Source organism: Plasmodium brasilianum, chromosome 4 (genome assembly GCF_023973825.1).
Source record: "Plasmodium brasilianum strain Bolivian I chromosome 4, whole genome shotgun sequence".
NCBI lineage: Eukaryota > Apicomplexa > Aconoidasida > Haemosporida > Plasmodiidae > Plasmodium > Plasmodium brasilianum.
In genome coordinates this window covers 16,600-33,878 of record NC_090117.1, presented here as the reverse complement: position 1 = coordinate 33,878, position 17,279 = coordinate 16,600, and the positions used below count along the sequence as shown (strand labels likewise).

The following is a 17,279-nucleotide window of genomic DNA, read 5'->3' as shown; positions in this document are numbered from 1 at the left end:
TACAAAATGCTTGTTTCAAATTATTATTATTGTGTAGTATAATGCTCTACTATAAAATGAATGAATGCGAATATTTATTATCAGAATTAGTTATTTGTTCATTCAATTACTATTTATAAAAATGACTTGAGTATCCATGATATAATAAATTTATAATAAAAAATAATGGAATTATATCTTAAAATATATAGGTAAATAAATATTGAACTGTGCTTGTACTGATAACGAAATATTTAATACTAGAATTACTTTTTTTGTTTTTTCTTTTTTACTACTTTACATTAACCAGTGTTCTAAATATATATATTTAATTAAAAAAATTAATTAATTTATTAAAAATTTTTATAAACGTTACATTTAAAAGTAATTACATGATTTAACATTAATGAACAATTATCACTTTTTAATATTTTTATAAAAAAATTAAAAATTAATGTTTATTTTTATAATGTGAATTATTTTAATGATTTGGAAGTATGATATAAATAAGATTGCTAAAATATATAATATACCATAGAAACTGAAAGTATTTTTATTAATATATAATGAGAACTTGTATAAAATATTTCCTTCTTAATTTATTATTACTATTATTATATTGTTGTGATTTATATTATTTAAAAATAATAACATGCTTTTTTAAAATGTATTATTTTTTAAAATTATAAATGATAATAGAAAAACAAAATTAAACTTGTTTATTATTTGCTTAATATAGAAAACAGGAAATTATCTTTATTCTATATATTCTATACATTCCATATTCTACATAGTGTTCTTTGAAATATTAAGAAATCTTATATTTTTTTTTATTTTTTTATTATAGTGTTTTAATAATGAAAACAATTTAATTATGCTACTACGTTAAAATATACCTATTTAATATTTAGAATAAATATAGAGTTTTCATTTTAATAATAGTTAGTTTTTAATAATAAGCATAATATAAATACCCTTTAATATAATTTTAATCTTATATTATTTTGTCTATATTAAACAAAATATTATAGTTTCATATATTTTATTTTTTACAGAAAAAAAAAAATTAAAGAAAAATTAAATAAACAAATATTTATACTTCCTTTTATCGTTAAAAAAATATTATATTATTTTCAATTTTTATTTTAATATATTACTGTAGTGAATATTCATATAATGGAGGAAAGAATGAAACTATTGTTTTTAATTAAAATTGCAACTTTTATTCTTTTATCTTGTAAAAGCAACTTTACAAGTGATCTGGTATTATAATATCATTTAAGAATATTTGTATTATTCAGATTTTTCTTATTTTATTTTTATTAATAACGTTTTTTTGGCAAGAAATTATTTATTCCTTAAATGACTAATATTTTCTTTGTTTTTTAGAGTAAGTTTAAAAAATATATAGATGAAAACTGTAACGTAATTAGAAAATTAGATGTAAGAACTTATAGATTACTGACAAATTATAAGCAGGATAAGAATTCGTGTAACAAGGTATTAAAAGAAACGACACTATATAATGTAGAAAACGAGAAAAAATATATATACAACAATGAGAAAGGAGACAAAGGAAAAAATAGAAAATCGTATGGATGTTCACTCAGTAATGAGGGAAATCATAAACTAGATATGAAAAATAAATTTTGTATTTTTGAAACAAAAAAGTATTCCTATTTAGAAAAAAAAATATTCAAAGAACTTGATTATGAGAATTTTCTTAAAAACAACCATATAATTAGTGATAAGTTGTACAAAAGAATAATACTTAAAAAATATGGTTTACAAATTGCCATTCCTTTATTATTGTTTTTGATATTATCAATATCACTGATATTAGATTTATTTGTGGGTTATGGCCTTGTAAATATGTTGAAGAATATATTAAAAAATCTTGTTGGTGTAGATTATTACAATACAATAGCACAAAATTTTTATAATGCTGTAGGCCCTTTGGCGAATTTTTTCAAGGCTTTTTTTGTAATATATATAGCAGATGAGAGCAGAACTGTAAAAAAATTACATACAGCGAGTGGTTTATTTGGTATTCTAATATATTTCTTACCTTTCGTTATATTAGGTGTCACAATTATATCAGGAATTATTTATTATCACAAAAAAGTTAAAAAATTTGAAAAAATTAAATTCAGGAAGAGATAAAGTGAATGGTAAAAAAAATGTTTGTTTTTATAATAAAAATGTTCATATAAGATAGGTTGTGTTATAACTTTCGATATAAACTTATTAAGCATCCTCATTATTGATTAAATATTATAGACACATTTACATATTTGTGTACTACTTTACACGCAAGACTAAAAGTTCTTATTTTTTAGTAAATTTGAACATCTTAATACTTTTTAATACCTATTATAAAGTATTTTACGGACTAAATACTTTTGTTATAATATATATTTGTATAATTTAAATAAATTTTTATAAAAAAATATATCGGAGCTTCAAAATTAATATAAGAAAGCACAAATAATATAATGTTATTGAATTCTTGTGATAAATTATATTTTAAATAAAAAATGTTTCTTTTTATTTTATATATTTGCTCTAGGATAAAATGATTATTATTTCAGTTTATTAAGAAAATAATATTATTGGTTCTAAATTTGTAATAAATGTGTATTTATTGTTATTTAACGAAAGAGAGTGAATATATATTGTTGTGTTTATATGTATACATATATTTGTTTTAATAAATAAATATCCTAATATACGTTCTATAAAATATATTTTATTTGAATTATATAAGAAGTCAAGATTAAAGTAAAAATAATTTTAATTCACTATTTTTATTCTTTGGACAATATAAATTTGAATTTATATATATGTAATAGTGAAGTATCATTAGTAAACATAGAATAAATATATTTGTTTACCAAACTATAGATTCTGTATCTTTACAATTAAAATGAAGATTTAGTATAATTTATTTTTACAGTTAATTTGCTGTTAATTATATTTTGATAGACCATTTAAATATGTATTATAATGAAAATATGTAAAAAAATATAGTATATACTTAATGTTATTTTGTACATTATTAAAATTTTAAATAGATTATTTAAATGTAAGCATACATTAATAGATAGAATATAAGACAACTTTTTTTCATTTTTCGTAAATAGTAAATTTTAAAATATATGAATACCATTGGGAACAGTTGAATTATCATTATTTATAATAAAAAAAAATATTTTTTTTTACAATAATATAATAATGTATAGGTAAATTTTTATATATATTTACTATTTCACATATATATAAAATGTGGAGTAAGGCATAAATAAAATTTTAAGGATTTATATTGATATGAATATACTATATTGACAGTTAATAATATATTTACATTTCTAACGCTCGTATATTAAATAAAATGAAATTAAAAAAATATATATATTATGTATTTTTTGATAATTCATAGGTATTCAACTTTTGCTTTTGTTACATAAGTTTTAATCAGTGGAATTTAAAATTTACAATATTTTTTTTATAAGATTTAATTAAATAAGTGTAATGTATACCATTTTATAAAAGAAGAGTTAACCATTAATTCCTATGATCTAAATTCATTAAGTAAACAGCCTCTTTTATGGATTTAATTGAATATTATTATATAGAATTAATATATACTTTAGTTATTACATTTACATATGAAAAAAAAGTATTGTTTATTGAATGAAATAGCGCATACATACTTTTTCCTTTACAAAAATATAATAAAGAGATAGTGAGTATGAGAATTATATAAACGAATTATTCTTCGTAGTGAAAGTGAAGTGATTTTTTATAAGAATTCCAATATTATGTATTTATATGTATTTTTGTTTTATAATATTAGGTATTAATGTATTTTATTAAAATATTTTCTTATACGTATAAATATATATGTGTGTAAGATATGTACATTACAATAAAATATAATGTTTTTTTTTTATCTGGTTTTGAATTTTTCTGATATATTTACGTTTACATATGTTTAACAAATTTATATTTCTGATTTAAATGTACACGAAAAACATTCTTTACTTTTTTACTTCCCGCTTTCAACTTGCTTTTTGACTTAATTTTTTTTTGTAATTAATATTTGAACAATTACAATTATAGAATGAAAAATAATTAAATTTTAACGAAATTTCCTTGTGTAATAATATTTAAAAATATGGCATACAGTTTTCATTTTACCATTCTGACATAAATATTCAATTGCTAATATAACACTAAAATTTCATTGTAATTGTTTTGAAATATATAACTGTAAAACTTATTTTATTTTCTGAAATTTGTGTATCAATTCCATTGTATCCATAAGTATTAAAGGTAAGTGCACGGTAAAATTTTAATAAATATAAAAAATGAGAATTGTGTGAATTAACATTATGCATATGTGAGCATTAAATATAGGTGTGTCATGGAAAATAAGATTTATTTATTTAAGTTAAATGTATCTCTATCAAGAACACTTATTAAACTAGAATGGAAGATACTCTGAAAAAGGAGAGAATAGAGAAAAGGTAATACTATATCTGACAAGGCCATGCAAAAGTGACTCCAAGAAAATCAAAATAAGAAAAATAATAAAAATTAAAATAACATGAAATACAATTAATAATTGTATAAAATATATAAGTATAATTGAAAATTTTTAAAACACTTCTTTTTTTTCCTTGTCTTTCTATGTTAAGACAGTACGTACAACAATAGTTTTCTAAAAACTTAGATAGATATATATATAACTGTTTAATACAAAAAAAAAAAAACAGAAAAATAAAGGAAGTGTAGCTGCTTACAAGAATTTAATATATATATTTTTTTTTTGTTTAGTTTGTAAGAAAGACTACATATCACCAAAATAAGCCTCTAAATATGTAATTTCTTGGGAATTATGTTCGTAAGAAATGATAAAATTTCAAAGAATTTTTATGTGTCGTGCATGCTTCTATACCATGTATATACATGTATGGATATGTGTGTATATAAGCACATGTTTGTATGCTAATGTATATACATACATTTCTTAGGATGATGTATACATATACATATTTCCAGACATGTGCTTTTCTATACTTCTTAAAATTCATATTTATTTTTATGACTATTACAGTACTTTGACATATAAGACAATGTTATCAATAGTTTTAATGTGAGAATCTTCTCCTGCACAAAATGAATAAGAGAAAATTAAAACAAGCAAACGTAATAAAATGAATTTTACATGACATGTTTTATCTATTTTCTCTTATGACATTTTTTTGGGAATTTCTTATAATGATCAAGATTCTTATATATATACTTAAATTTTTTTTAAGTTGTTGCCTCCGCTAGAAGAATATTTTTTTAAAGACGCTAATGTGTACTTAAAGGATTAAAAACAAAATGTATCTAATAAAACATTTATTTTCGAAAGGTGATTATATGCATATAAATATTTGAAATAGTTTGAGTACACAATTGCGTGCATGATTGTATGTGTACATAATATAGCATTATTCATGAGTGAATGCTTATTTATACATAGAACATATATGTATTTTTTTTTTTTTTTTTCTACTAGCTTTAATTGGATATTATAGCTTGTTTACATGAAAAAGCTGTAAACAGACGCACATACATATGTATATGCATATAAACTTTTGCATACCGGCAATTAATTTACTTGCCATTTTTCACATTTCCACCTTATGTTTCCATATTGTATATGTGTCCATGTAGATGTTTATGTACATAGGATAGAATGAGATAACTGACAAAACTCTAATATATAGTAAGGGAATATATCACTAATATATGAAGTTTATGGAAAAAGATATTTCTCTTAAGGATGTTATAAAAAGGAAGAAAAAAAAATATACAGGATAAGGAGCCTAATCGTGGCACTGAATAAAATAATTAGTTGCGCAAGTAATTCATTGCAAAACATATGTATTTTATATTACATCAAAATTGTAAATTTACATTTGTTTTCCTTTATTAAAGATTCTTGTACAAGTTTTTAATTATTATATTTATTAGGTGTATTCAGAATGCCCATGGATGAATGATAAAAATAGAAAAGTATAAACTTCAAAGGTATAAAACGGAAACGTATAAATTATTAGTTCATTGGAATGTTATGGAAAATAATTCACATATATGTTTATATGTACGTTTGAGGAAGGTGGGCTTACAAATGTATGCTTATCTGTAGAACATTGTTTACATATATAAAATTATGTAAGAAAATGTACAAAAATAATAATAAAAATATATGTACAAACAAATTACTTATGCGTATATGCATATAATAAATTTATTCATTTGAAACTAAAATAAAAAATAAAACTATAATTTATTTTTTTTCTTTTTTTTTGTAAACATTACATTAGATTAATATACAAATACTTAATGGTTATATGAAAAAATTGAATAGGATTTGAAAAAAATAAATTAATTTGAATAAATACATGGAAGAAAAATTCTTGAGTAGAAAGAAATACATGTACATATAAATTATAATGGTCCTCGTTTTAGAGAATATATTATCATATATATGTTTATGTTGACGTAGTTCATACATTTCATAGTTGTAATAGTACAGTAGAAGATGTATATTAGTTGTATAATAAAAATGATTGCAAAATTATTACTGAATAAAACAATGGAAAAACGATAAATTCACTGGAAATATATATGACTTACATTAATTTTTTTTTAAATATATTAATGAAATTAAAAAAGTCATATATGCTATTATTATCACAACAATAGTAAAATCTGCAGTTAGAAGAAACATACTTTATTAATATAAAAAGGGATATATATGAGAAATTATTATTACAAGTGACAACAAATATACCAGATTTAAATAAGAATTAATGGATTAATATGAATATATATATATGGGAATTTATATATGTAATCTTATAAAATATATATTTATATTTAATATTACCATAAATTTATATCGTATACATTTACTTGGGTACTAATTAAGTACTGCAAGAAAAAATGAAAATTATTTATTTACAATTCTTTTACTTTTTTGAATATGCATAATTATTTAATTTAAATTGATATGAATATATTTAATTAATATAGCATGAATAAAATAATTAGAAACAACAAGAATAAACAAAAAAAAAATTAAATGCATTAGTTACAAGAAAATTAAGAAAATAATTACTAAAAAGTAGCTTATGTGTTCATATTATTATTATAACTATTTAATCTTGATAATATGTTGAATTTATTATTAAGTTACGATGTTACTCTTTTTTGTATATACACAAATTTGTACATTTTGTGAAAGGGTCATCCAAATAAAAAAATCATTTAAATGTCTTGAAGCATGAACCTTATTAATTATGTTTATATGTGAATACATATATATTTATGTAGTATGTATAAATACGAAAAACTGAAACAAAATAATAATTATCTTATTATTCTGTAATATTTCAGGGAAATGTGTATTATGCAGAATATGGGAAATTTAGGGATACTCTATATTTAATTTTAATCAATCACATTTTAAAAAAGTAGTATACTTGCACAAATTAGTATCATTTTATTATTATATAATTAAAATAACGTATTCATGGTATTATATTTTTATAATTATCTACGTTTATTATATTAAACAAACGGTATATAATACAAATTTTTTTGCTTTTATAGATATATTTCATTAGAAATCTAATTTATTTTATTTGAGTTAGTTACAAAGATGTTTTAATGTAATATATTATTTTAAATAATATTTATTTATATATAAATAAAAGTTATATACATTATTATGTCCTCCATAGAAATGTCAAGAAGGAAAATAATGCATTAAAGTTTTTATTAAATTATATTACATGTTATATTATATACTATCTTTTTGTATTAAATAATTATATTATTTTTTGTTGTAAATTATTTTATGTAAAATAATTCGTTTATTGCAAATTTTTTTTTATTTATCGTAATCAGTAAAAATGTTTTTTTATTACGCATAATCTTGTATAGATATGTTTTTTTAATATTACCATTACTATATGTAATATAAAAATATATATATTTAAAAAAAAAGATAAAGAATAAAAATATATAAATTAATTCTTATATAAAATAAATTTTCAATTTGATCATAATAAATAAAATTATTTTTTTTTAACTATATAGTAATTATAGTATTCTATTTATAATAATAACAAACTATTGTATAAAAGCGTTAAATTAGATAGAGTACTTTAAAGTATTAAAATATATTATTTGAATTAAATCCTATAATATAATTTAAAAATTATTCTAGCACAAAGCTTCTATATTTTGCACATATATGGGATATATTCAATTATAATACGTGATATAAAAAAAAAAGCGTTTTTTTATTTTTTCTTTTATCCCATGAATACTATAATATATTATAGAATAATTTGTATTTTTTATTTGCAAAATAAAGTTTAAAAAGTATAAGAGGTACAATTATTTATGCTTATTATTAGGAAGATCAGTAAAAAATTAATAACTATATTCCTAATATATGCTAATATTCCCATACTCAACACATCTAATTTTTTTTGTTTTAATTATAAAATAAAATTTTTATGTACTAGACAAGCCAGTTTATTTTTTTTCTGAAAGGTTTTATTAAAAAAAATTTTGAACTGCTATGTTAGGCTATTAAATTTTTTTTTCTTTTTTGCATATACATTAATAAAATTAGTTTTCACAAGTATCATTTTTATGTTGCTTTTTTTAAAAATAAATTTATTGGAAATATTTGCAAAAATATTTTTTAAAATATCTTCACTTTTTTATAATTTTCACATTATTTATTTAACTTAATATATTTTTATAAAATAAAATAAAGTTGCTACTGAAATTACTATATGCTTATGTCACTAACTTGTGAATATACTTTAGGTTATTTACTTAAATAGATCTATTATAAAATTAAGTAAATACAACTTTAATAGAAAATATAAATATTTTATATTAGAAAAATTACTCAGATTTATCCTTTTTTATTTGATATTTCCATATTTAAGTAGAGAGTTGTAATATGATAGCATAAAATTTGCTTTATATTTTTGCTTCTGCATATTGTATGCACAAATATACACCTATAAAATAAGTTTTATTATGAGTAAAGAACTTTATCACCTTATAAATAATAAAAATATCTTCCTTTCATTGTAATAAATATTTTATAATATTTTACATTATTAGAACAGTGGAAATGGATTATGAGTTTCAATAACTGTTATAACATTTTCAGAAAATTAGAAAGGAAGAAATAATATATAATTAAAGATATGTTATAAGATAATGTATATGATAATTCCTAATACAAAGAGGTAATGTTGAATTAAAAGAACATCGAAAGTATTAATGTAATGATAATGATACTTCGAGAACTGAATACAAAAGATTATGAATGAAATGCATATCCATTATATTCGAGCCATATATAGTGAGAGATATATCTTTAAAAAAAAAATATACAGAGCATTTATTCATATATATTATAACTCAAAACATGCATGTATTACCAAGAAAAAAAGTTTAAAACTTTCAGAATATATGAGTAATATTTTAGAATTTACTATATTGAATACATTTCCTATCGTATTTTTATTATATTTTTATTTCTTATTTCATTAGGAAATTTGTAATATATATTAAGGTGACATGTTCTAACGAGATCATTTAATTCTCAATAAAGTGTTACAATTGTATGGTTGTTAGTTACTTTTTATGCATTTTAATTCTTTATATACTATTAAAATTGTAAAATGTATCGCTGAAGTAGAAAAAGATAAAATTAAAGCATATTTACAATTGATAGATAGTTTTAAGAAATACCTTTTTCCCTGTATTTAATAGATTTTTTCTTTATGCTTAATGAAAATATGTTAACAAAAATTAACTGTCGTATACATATAAATTTTTTTTTAAGAAACTTTGATATTGTACAGGTACATATTTGCACAAAAAAGTAATAAGATATATGTTAAATAATATTAAGGGTCTTCATGTTTCTATATTTTTTTTAGTATTATAATTAATTATTCTTTACATATATATATGTAATAATTCTTTCTTGATTCATTAAAATGTGAAATTCAAATTGTTCAATAATCAGAATAAAGATATATACCTAATTTGCAAACATTACATATGTAATTGTTTCATTGGGGTTTTTATTATAATATATATGTGACATCTAAGCTATTATATTATATCGTAATCAATGTATTTTAACTCATCTAATAAAGTAATTTATATATTTAACCATTTATATTCTTCTTATTTTTTTAAAGGTTGTATATTTTCATTTTTGATCCTATTAATAAATATATGTTATATTACTTTTAATTTTAATATATGATTACTTTTTTATTTAGTAAAATCATAATTATTTTATTTTTTGTGTTAAGTTGTAATTTTTATTTAAATGCAAACATAACAAAACATCTTCATAAAAAACTTATTTTGAAAATTATATATTTAATAAGTTATATGAAATAAGAATGTATTAATAAATTTCTAAATTTTTTTATAGTTCAAGTATTAAATTATAGCTATATAATGATATAATTCTCATTTAAAAATTAAATATTAATAGAACATTATGAATTTGAGAATATATGAAGCTTTATAATTAAATTAGGACTTCTATTAAAAATTGTGATTTACTTTTTATCCTATATAAATACGGGATGTAATACATTTGTATAAGTATTGCTTAAATAACTATGATATAATATATTAATAAGAAAATATTATGTTCATGAATACATTTGACATAATTAAACAAGTGCATTTTTCTATCAGCATTTTGATTATGTGAATATACTTTATACAACTATTACTCTCTTTTTATTTACTATATTTCTTCTGAATATATATATTAGCTAAAAAAATATATCTATTATTTAATCGACGAATTTAACAATTTTACATTTATAAATAATATTAAAAAATATAACTAATTAAATACTATACCCTTCAAAAATGATATTACAAAAATAAAAGATCGGTATTTATTTTCCTTTTCAATTTATTGTTTTTTACTAGATTAAGGGATATGTCATATATTTAATATTTTGAATATGCTGTATACCATAAATAAATGCATATGATTATGAAGTAAATGTTACCACTAGTACAAATAGTGATAAAAAAGATTTATACAAAATATTATTTTCTTATTTTCTTATTACTATTATTTTATTGGTACAATAATAATATTTTTTAGAAAAAAACAATTTTTCCGAAATATTATTTTCATTATGTCAGAATTATTAATAGGATAACATCATTTAAATAAGTGACATTTCTCCCAACATTTAGAGGAAACAATCATCTATATTCTCTACTTTCTACATTTTCTATATACTCAATACATATAAATATTATGAAAGCATATATATATATATTTTTTAATAAAAATTGATAAAGAAATTATTTAATTACTTCACTATATTAAATAAAAAATTCATATATTTTGAATATCAAATAATGAAATAAATTTGTATTATATTAATGAAAGTTATTATTTTAAAAATTACATTTTTATAAAAAATTTATAGTTTATTTTTGAAGTCTTTTTTTTTGTTTCTGTTGTATAAGTAATTATAGTTATACAGTTTTTATTATTATATTACGGGAAAATAAAAGAAGCCAAATTAAACAAATAATAATAGCGTTATTTATTATTAAAAGGATATTTTATTATTGTCAAATGAACCCTTGTTGGATATATTTAAATATTAATATTCTATATAATGGAGAAACAAATTAAGTCACTGTCATTTATTAAATTTGTTACGTTTGTCCTTTTAAGTTGGATATTTCATTTTCATACTTGTGTGGTTATAATAATTTTATATAGATATACATGTATTATTTATATTTTTAGAGTTTTATATTAATAATTTTTTTTTAGTATGATATTATTTATTTGATCATATAATAGTTTTATTTTTGCTTTTTCAGAGTACGCACGAGAAATCTTTGAATGAATGCTACAATAATCGTAAAAAATTATATACAAGATATTATCGTTTATTGGCAAAATATAAACAGATTAAGGATTCAAATATTGTATGTTTAAAAGAAGATATACCAAATGGGAATAACGATAAAAAAGATATATGTAGTAATGAAAAAAGGAACACAGAAACCATGAAACAATCAAATGGAAGTCCATTATATAATGTTAAAGGTCATAAACAATCTATGAAAAATAAAACCTGTATATTTGAAACAAAAAAATATTCCAATTTAGAAAAAAAAATATTCAAAGAACTTGATTATGAAGATTTTCTCAGAAATAACAGAACAATTAGCAATAAAGTTTACAAAAAAATAATACTTAAAAAGTACGGATTACGGCTTATTTTACCTGTATTATTCTTTTTATTATTATTAATACCCATCATATTAGATTTATCTGGGCATTTTGCACTTGTAGATACGTTTCACAAGGCATTGAAAATGTCTTTTGGAAAAAGTTGGATAAGCCCTTTAAAAGAGTGGTTATGGAAATCCCCTTTATGGTGGTTGGGTAGAGAATTACAACATAGTAGTAAGAAATATTCTTATATTGTTATTCCATTTTTTAGGAGTATAATTTATTTTTTACCCCTCTTTATATTGGGAGTTACAATTATATTACGAATTGTATATTACCATAAAAAAGTTAAAAAAATATGAAAGAATTAAGTTCAAGCAAAGGTAAAATATGTCAAAGAGATAATGATTTTTTCCGTAAATAAATATTCATTAAGAACTAATATATGTAGTATATTTAATCATATGTAAAATAAATATATCAATAATTGCAAAAATTATATACATAAATGTGCATACAGAAGGACAATTTAATAAATCGCTGTAAAAAAAATATTTTCTTAGTTTTATTGTGGATTTTAATTTTTCGTGTTTATTATTTTGTACTTTAAGATATATTTTCATCATGATAAATATTATGACTTCATATATATATGTGTATATACATATTTTAATAAATTATTATGAAAAGTATACGTTTGTATGTTAAAACTAATACATAAAAGAATATTTTATATAATTTTATTAAAATTATATATTAAATTATATATATTTTATAAGAAATGGTGCTTTATATTTTTTATCTTTCTCCAGTATAAATTATTTTTTGTTGAAGCAATTAAAAAAAAGTCTTATTAATTTTAAATACTAAAAAAAGTGTCTTGTTATGAAATAATAAAAAGAAGAGAGTGTACTATGATGTCTTAATATATATATATATATATTTTTTTTTTTTTTTCTTAAAAAAAATAGTAATTGCTATATAAAATAAATTGTGACAAATGCTTTTTAGAACATTTACGGTAAATATCAATTTAGTAAACGCCTTTTTTTTATGCATTCTACAAATTCTTACTTAGAAACGTATAATAAAATGATAATTGTTTTCTTAATATATACTATTTATAATTATTTACTAACTTTGGTATATTAATTATATAGAACTCAAAAAAAAAGAAAACAATAATAATTTTATAGTTGTTCTTATTTGTGAGTCAGTGAAATTCTGGAATTTTTTTTAAATATATATTTACTGAAATATTTAATATAATTACAATGTTCACTTAATGAATTAATTATAATTATATATTAATAAATAATATGTTGATGTTTTTAATTTTTTACCGTGGGTTTTTCATAATTATAGTCTACTAAAAATGTGTTTTATATTTATAAAAATAAAATAATTCACTAAATGTAATGAACATATATATATTTATTTTTGAAATAATTTAATTTTTTCTATGTTCACATATATATATATGTTCTATTTTGTATGATTATATATAAAAATACTAAGTAAATGTTTAATGTTATTTTTAACATTCATAAAATTATATTTTGTATATAGTATGTATTAGTAACTTTTTCAAATTAATAATAATCATTTAAAAAAAAAAATTTTTAAATAAAAGAAAGAACTATTATTTTTATAGATGATAACTACGTATCCTTTTTTTTTTTTTTTGATTGATAACTATGAATAATGTATACTGAAAGAGATACTCCGTTTTCTTTCTTTTCATAATGTTTATTTAAATATATATGTTGTACATCATAACCTATAAAATCATTTTTTATGTAATTTTCTTTTATAAAATTTAATTTTTTATAGATTCAAATGAAAATAATAATATAATATCAATACTGTTTTAGTTCTATCACAGTCAATTTAAAAAATACAATGTATTATATGAAATAACCTATGAATATTTATTTTTTTTAAAAGTTTCCTTAGAATTTACTGAAAATGAAACTAGAGTTTAAGGTATTACGGTATGTTGAAATTGAAAATATTGATTATCAAAATATTATTAAAAAATATATGTATAAATTATTTTTTAATATTATATATTATTATAGTATGTAAAAATTAATTTGTGCATTAAAATTATATATATTCTTTATAATATATGGAATAATTTTATTTAAAAAAAGTTTTTTTTTCTCATATTACCATCTCCTATATATAAATATATAATTAATTAAAAAATAAATAAAAATAATTAGGTAGATGCATATAAATATTTTTCATTTAAAAAAATATTATATATAAAACAATTAAAAGTTGTAATATTTATAAATTATGATACAAATATAAAAAATAATTTATTTTCATATAGAATATATATTCCTTCATTGATCACTTAGAAGAATATATTTTTAATTTTTTAAATATTTTATAGAACATAAAATATTATATATTCCTATGGAATAAATGAAGTATCTGTTATGATTAACATAGGCGTAAAATGTTATTTCTTTAATATATTATTACTATTATATTGTTATAAAAATATATATTATATTAGAAATAAGGATTATTTACAAAATATAATGTTAACAATTCTAAATTTAATAGGAAAAAGTCATAACAATTAGTTATTATTAACTTATGTATATAAGAATGTATTATATATATTCTCTAAGTTCTCTATTCTATATAAACGCAATATTTTGAAATATAATGAAATGTTGTATTTTTTTTTTTTTCTATTTTGTTTTGGTATGAAATAATTAAACATTATTTAATTAGTGTAGAAATATAAAAAATTAAATTATGTATTTTTAATGCTTACGAATAAATTCAAAATTATTTTATAATAAAGAGGATTAGTTTTTATTTTAGTTAATATTATAATAAAAATTAAATATATATTTTTAAAAGTTATTTTGCTTCGTATATATAGTATAATCTAATATTGTTACACGTAATTTACTAAATATTTATGAAAGAATAATAAAAGTAAATTTTAAAATAAATACAAAATCTTATATCACTCATAGTATATTCTACTGTTATTAACATTTTTTTTATTTAATACATTAAAATATTAAGTATCTATATTATGGAACGTAAAATTAAGTCAACCATGTTCATTAAAATTTCTGTATTAATCATCTTAAATTTGATATATCATTTTAACATGGATGAGGTATGATAATGCTATTTAAGCACATAAGCTTATTAATAATTTCCAAATTTCATTTTTATAAATATTAATTTTTTGAGTGAAATAATTTATGCCTTTAAATAATTATTTTTTACTATGGTCTTTTAGAGAGTATTTAATATATCTGGGGATGAAAGTTACGAACTTGATAGAAGATTAGATACAAAAAATTATAGAATACTAGCAAAATGTATACAGAACAGGGATTCATATACTTTAGGGTTAAAAAAGTATATGCCAAAAAATACAGAATACGAAAAAAAAGATATATCTAAAAATGAGAAACTGGACGAAAAAAAAAACAAACAATTAAATAGAAGTTTATTAAATAAGGCACAATATTATACAGAAGTTACAGATTATAATAAAGGAATGTTTGATGGAAAACATTTCCATTTTGAAAAAAAATGGATTAAAAAAAAAGATTATGACAATTTTCTTGAAAGAAACAGGAGAATTTGTGATATATCTTTAAATAAAATAAAATTTAGAAAATATAGAATTGGAGTTGCTCTATTTTTACTTTTTTTCTTTTTGGGAATAGGATTATCCGTATTACCAGGATTACCATTTATGGAAACTGTAGGTGAATGGATGAAAGGAAATATATTATTGAAAAGTTTTTATAGTGCTCTAGATGAGTTAAAAAATGGAGGAAATTTCTATATTTATATAGGATTATTCAGTATAATTATGATAAAATTATCGGTAATAGTTATAATAGTGATTTTTAAGATTTTAAGGAATAATGAGAAATATAATAGAATTAAGTTAATGACGGAGTAAAGTGAATAAAAATGAATGTTTATCTTTCTGAAAAATCTTTAATATGAAGTAATAAATTAAACAAATTTATTGATATAATTAATATGAATATATATATTTTCTAAAGTATTATAAAACTACATGTATATCTAGTCTCTTTGATACAAAGCAACAGAAATATATATTCTTTCTTTTTTGTCAATTTTAATGTATTAATGTTTTTGAATTTTCATTTTAAATTATTATTATAGCTCAAATATTATGGTATAGCACATATATTTATGATATTAAATATATATCTATGAAATATATTTGGTTGTTCTGTAATATGAATGTATAATAGCACAATTCACATAATTATATAGAAGTTTCTTAATTTAGAAGTATACTAAACAATTTTGATTTCTTTATTGAATCTCAGTGCAATCTAATATTATTATTTGTTCAATTAATTAAGAAAAGTTTTTATTTTTAAATTAACAATGAATGTGTGGTGTTTTGTATTTAATGAAAAAAAGCATATGTATTTCGTTATACTGATACATGTATATATATTTTTTTTTTCTCTTAGGAAGGAACTGAATATTTTTTGCATAAAATGTGTCCATGTAAAACATATTATAAAACTAATATATTGACAAAATATGTTTAACAGACTTTTAGCTTATTTTATGCCGAGGAAATGTAAAAATATAGATATATAGTTAAATAATATATGTTTTAATTATAGATTAACTATAATATCATACTAAATTTAAGATTATCAATCGCTAAGTTTAAATGAATTTTTTAAATCATTTGTCCTATTAATTTTGTTCCTAACTGTTGTACTAACTGGAGTCTGAGTAAAATATTTATATATAAGTTATGTTGAAAATTTATAATTAAATATAGATCATTTAGTTCTTATTTTTCATGTTGTTCTCTTATTAATCTAATGAATTAATTTCAATTAGATATTAATAAATCATCTATTGAAATGCTTTTTTTATTTTTTAAATATTATTTATAAACTTTATATCT

The 17,279-nt window shown here is 18.8% G+C and overlaps 3 protein-coding genes across 3 annotated transcripts; all 3 read left to right on the top strand.

Annotated features, from left to right (window-relative positions):
* Positions 1 to 1,155: 1,155 nt before the first annotated feature.
* Positions 1,156 to 2,142, top strand: MKS88_001040 (uncharacterized protein; the record flags this gene model as incomplete). The annotated part of the gene is made up of 2 exons (XM_067219695.1): positions 1,156 to 1,242; positions 1,369 to 2,142. 2 exons carry the CDS (start codon positions 1,156 to 1,158, stop codon positions 2,140 to 2,142), a joined length of 861 nt encoding a protein of 286 aa, XP_067074975.1.
* A 9,608-nt stretch (positions 2,143 to 11,750) lies between these two features.
* On the top strand, positions 11,751 to 12,681 carry MKS88_001039 (uncharacterized protein; the record flags this gene model as incomplete). The annotated part of the gene is made up of 2 exons (XM_067219694.1): positions 11,751 to 11,837; positions 11,962 to 12,681. 2 exons carry the CDS (start codon positions 11,751 to 11,753, stop codon positions 12,679 to 12,681), a joined length of 807 nt encoding a protein of 268 aa, XP_067074974.1.
* Positions 12,682 to 15,386: 2,705 nt separating this feature from the next.
* Positions 15,387 to 16,277, top strand: MKS88_001038 (uncharacterized protein; the record flags this gene model as incomplete). Its single annotated transcript, XM_067219693.1, has 2 exons — positions 15,387 to 15,473; positions 15,600 to 16,277. The coding sequence occupies 2 exons, from the start codon at positions 15,387 to 15,389 to the stop codon at positions 16,275 to 16,277; spliced, it is 765 nt and encodes a 254-aa protein (XP_067074973.1).
* Positions 16,278 to 17,279: the final 1,002 nt, after the last annotated feature.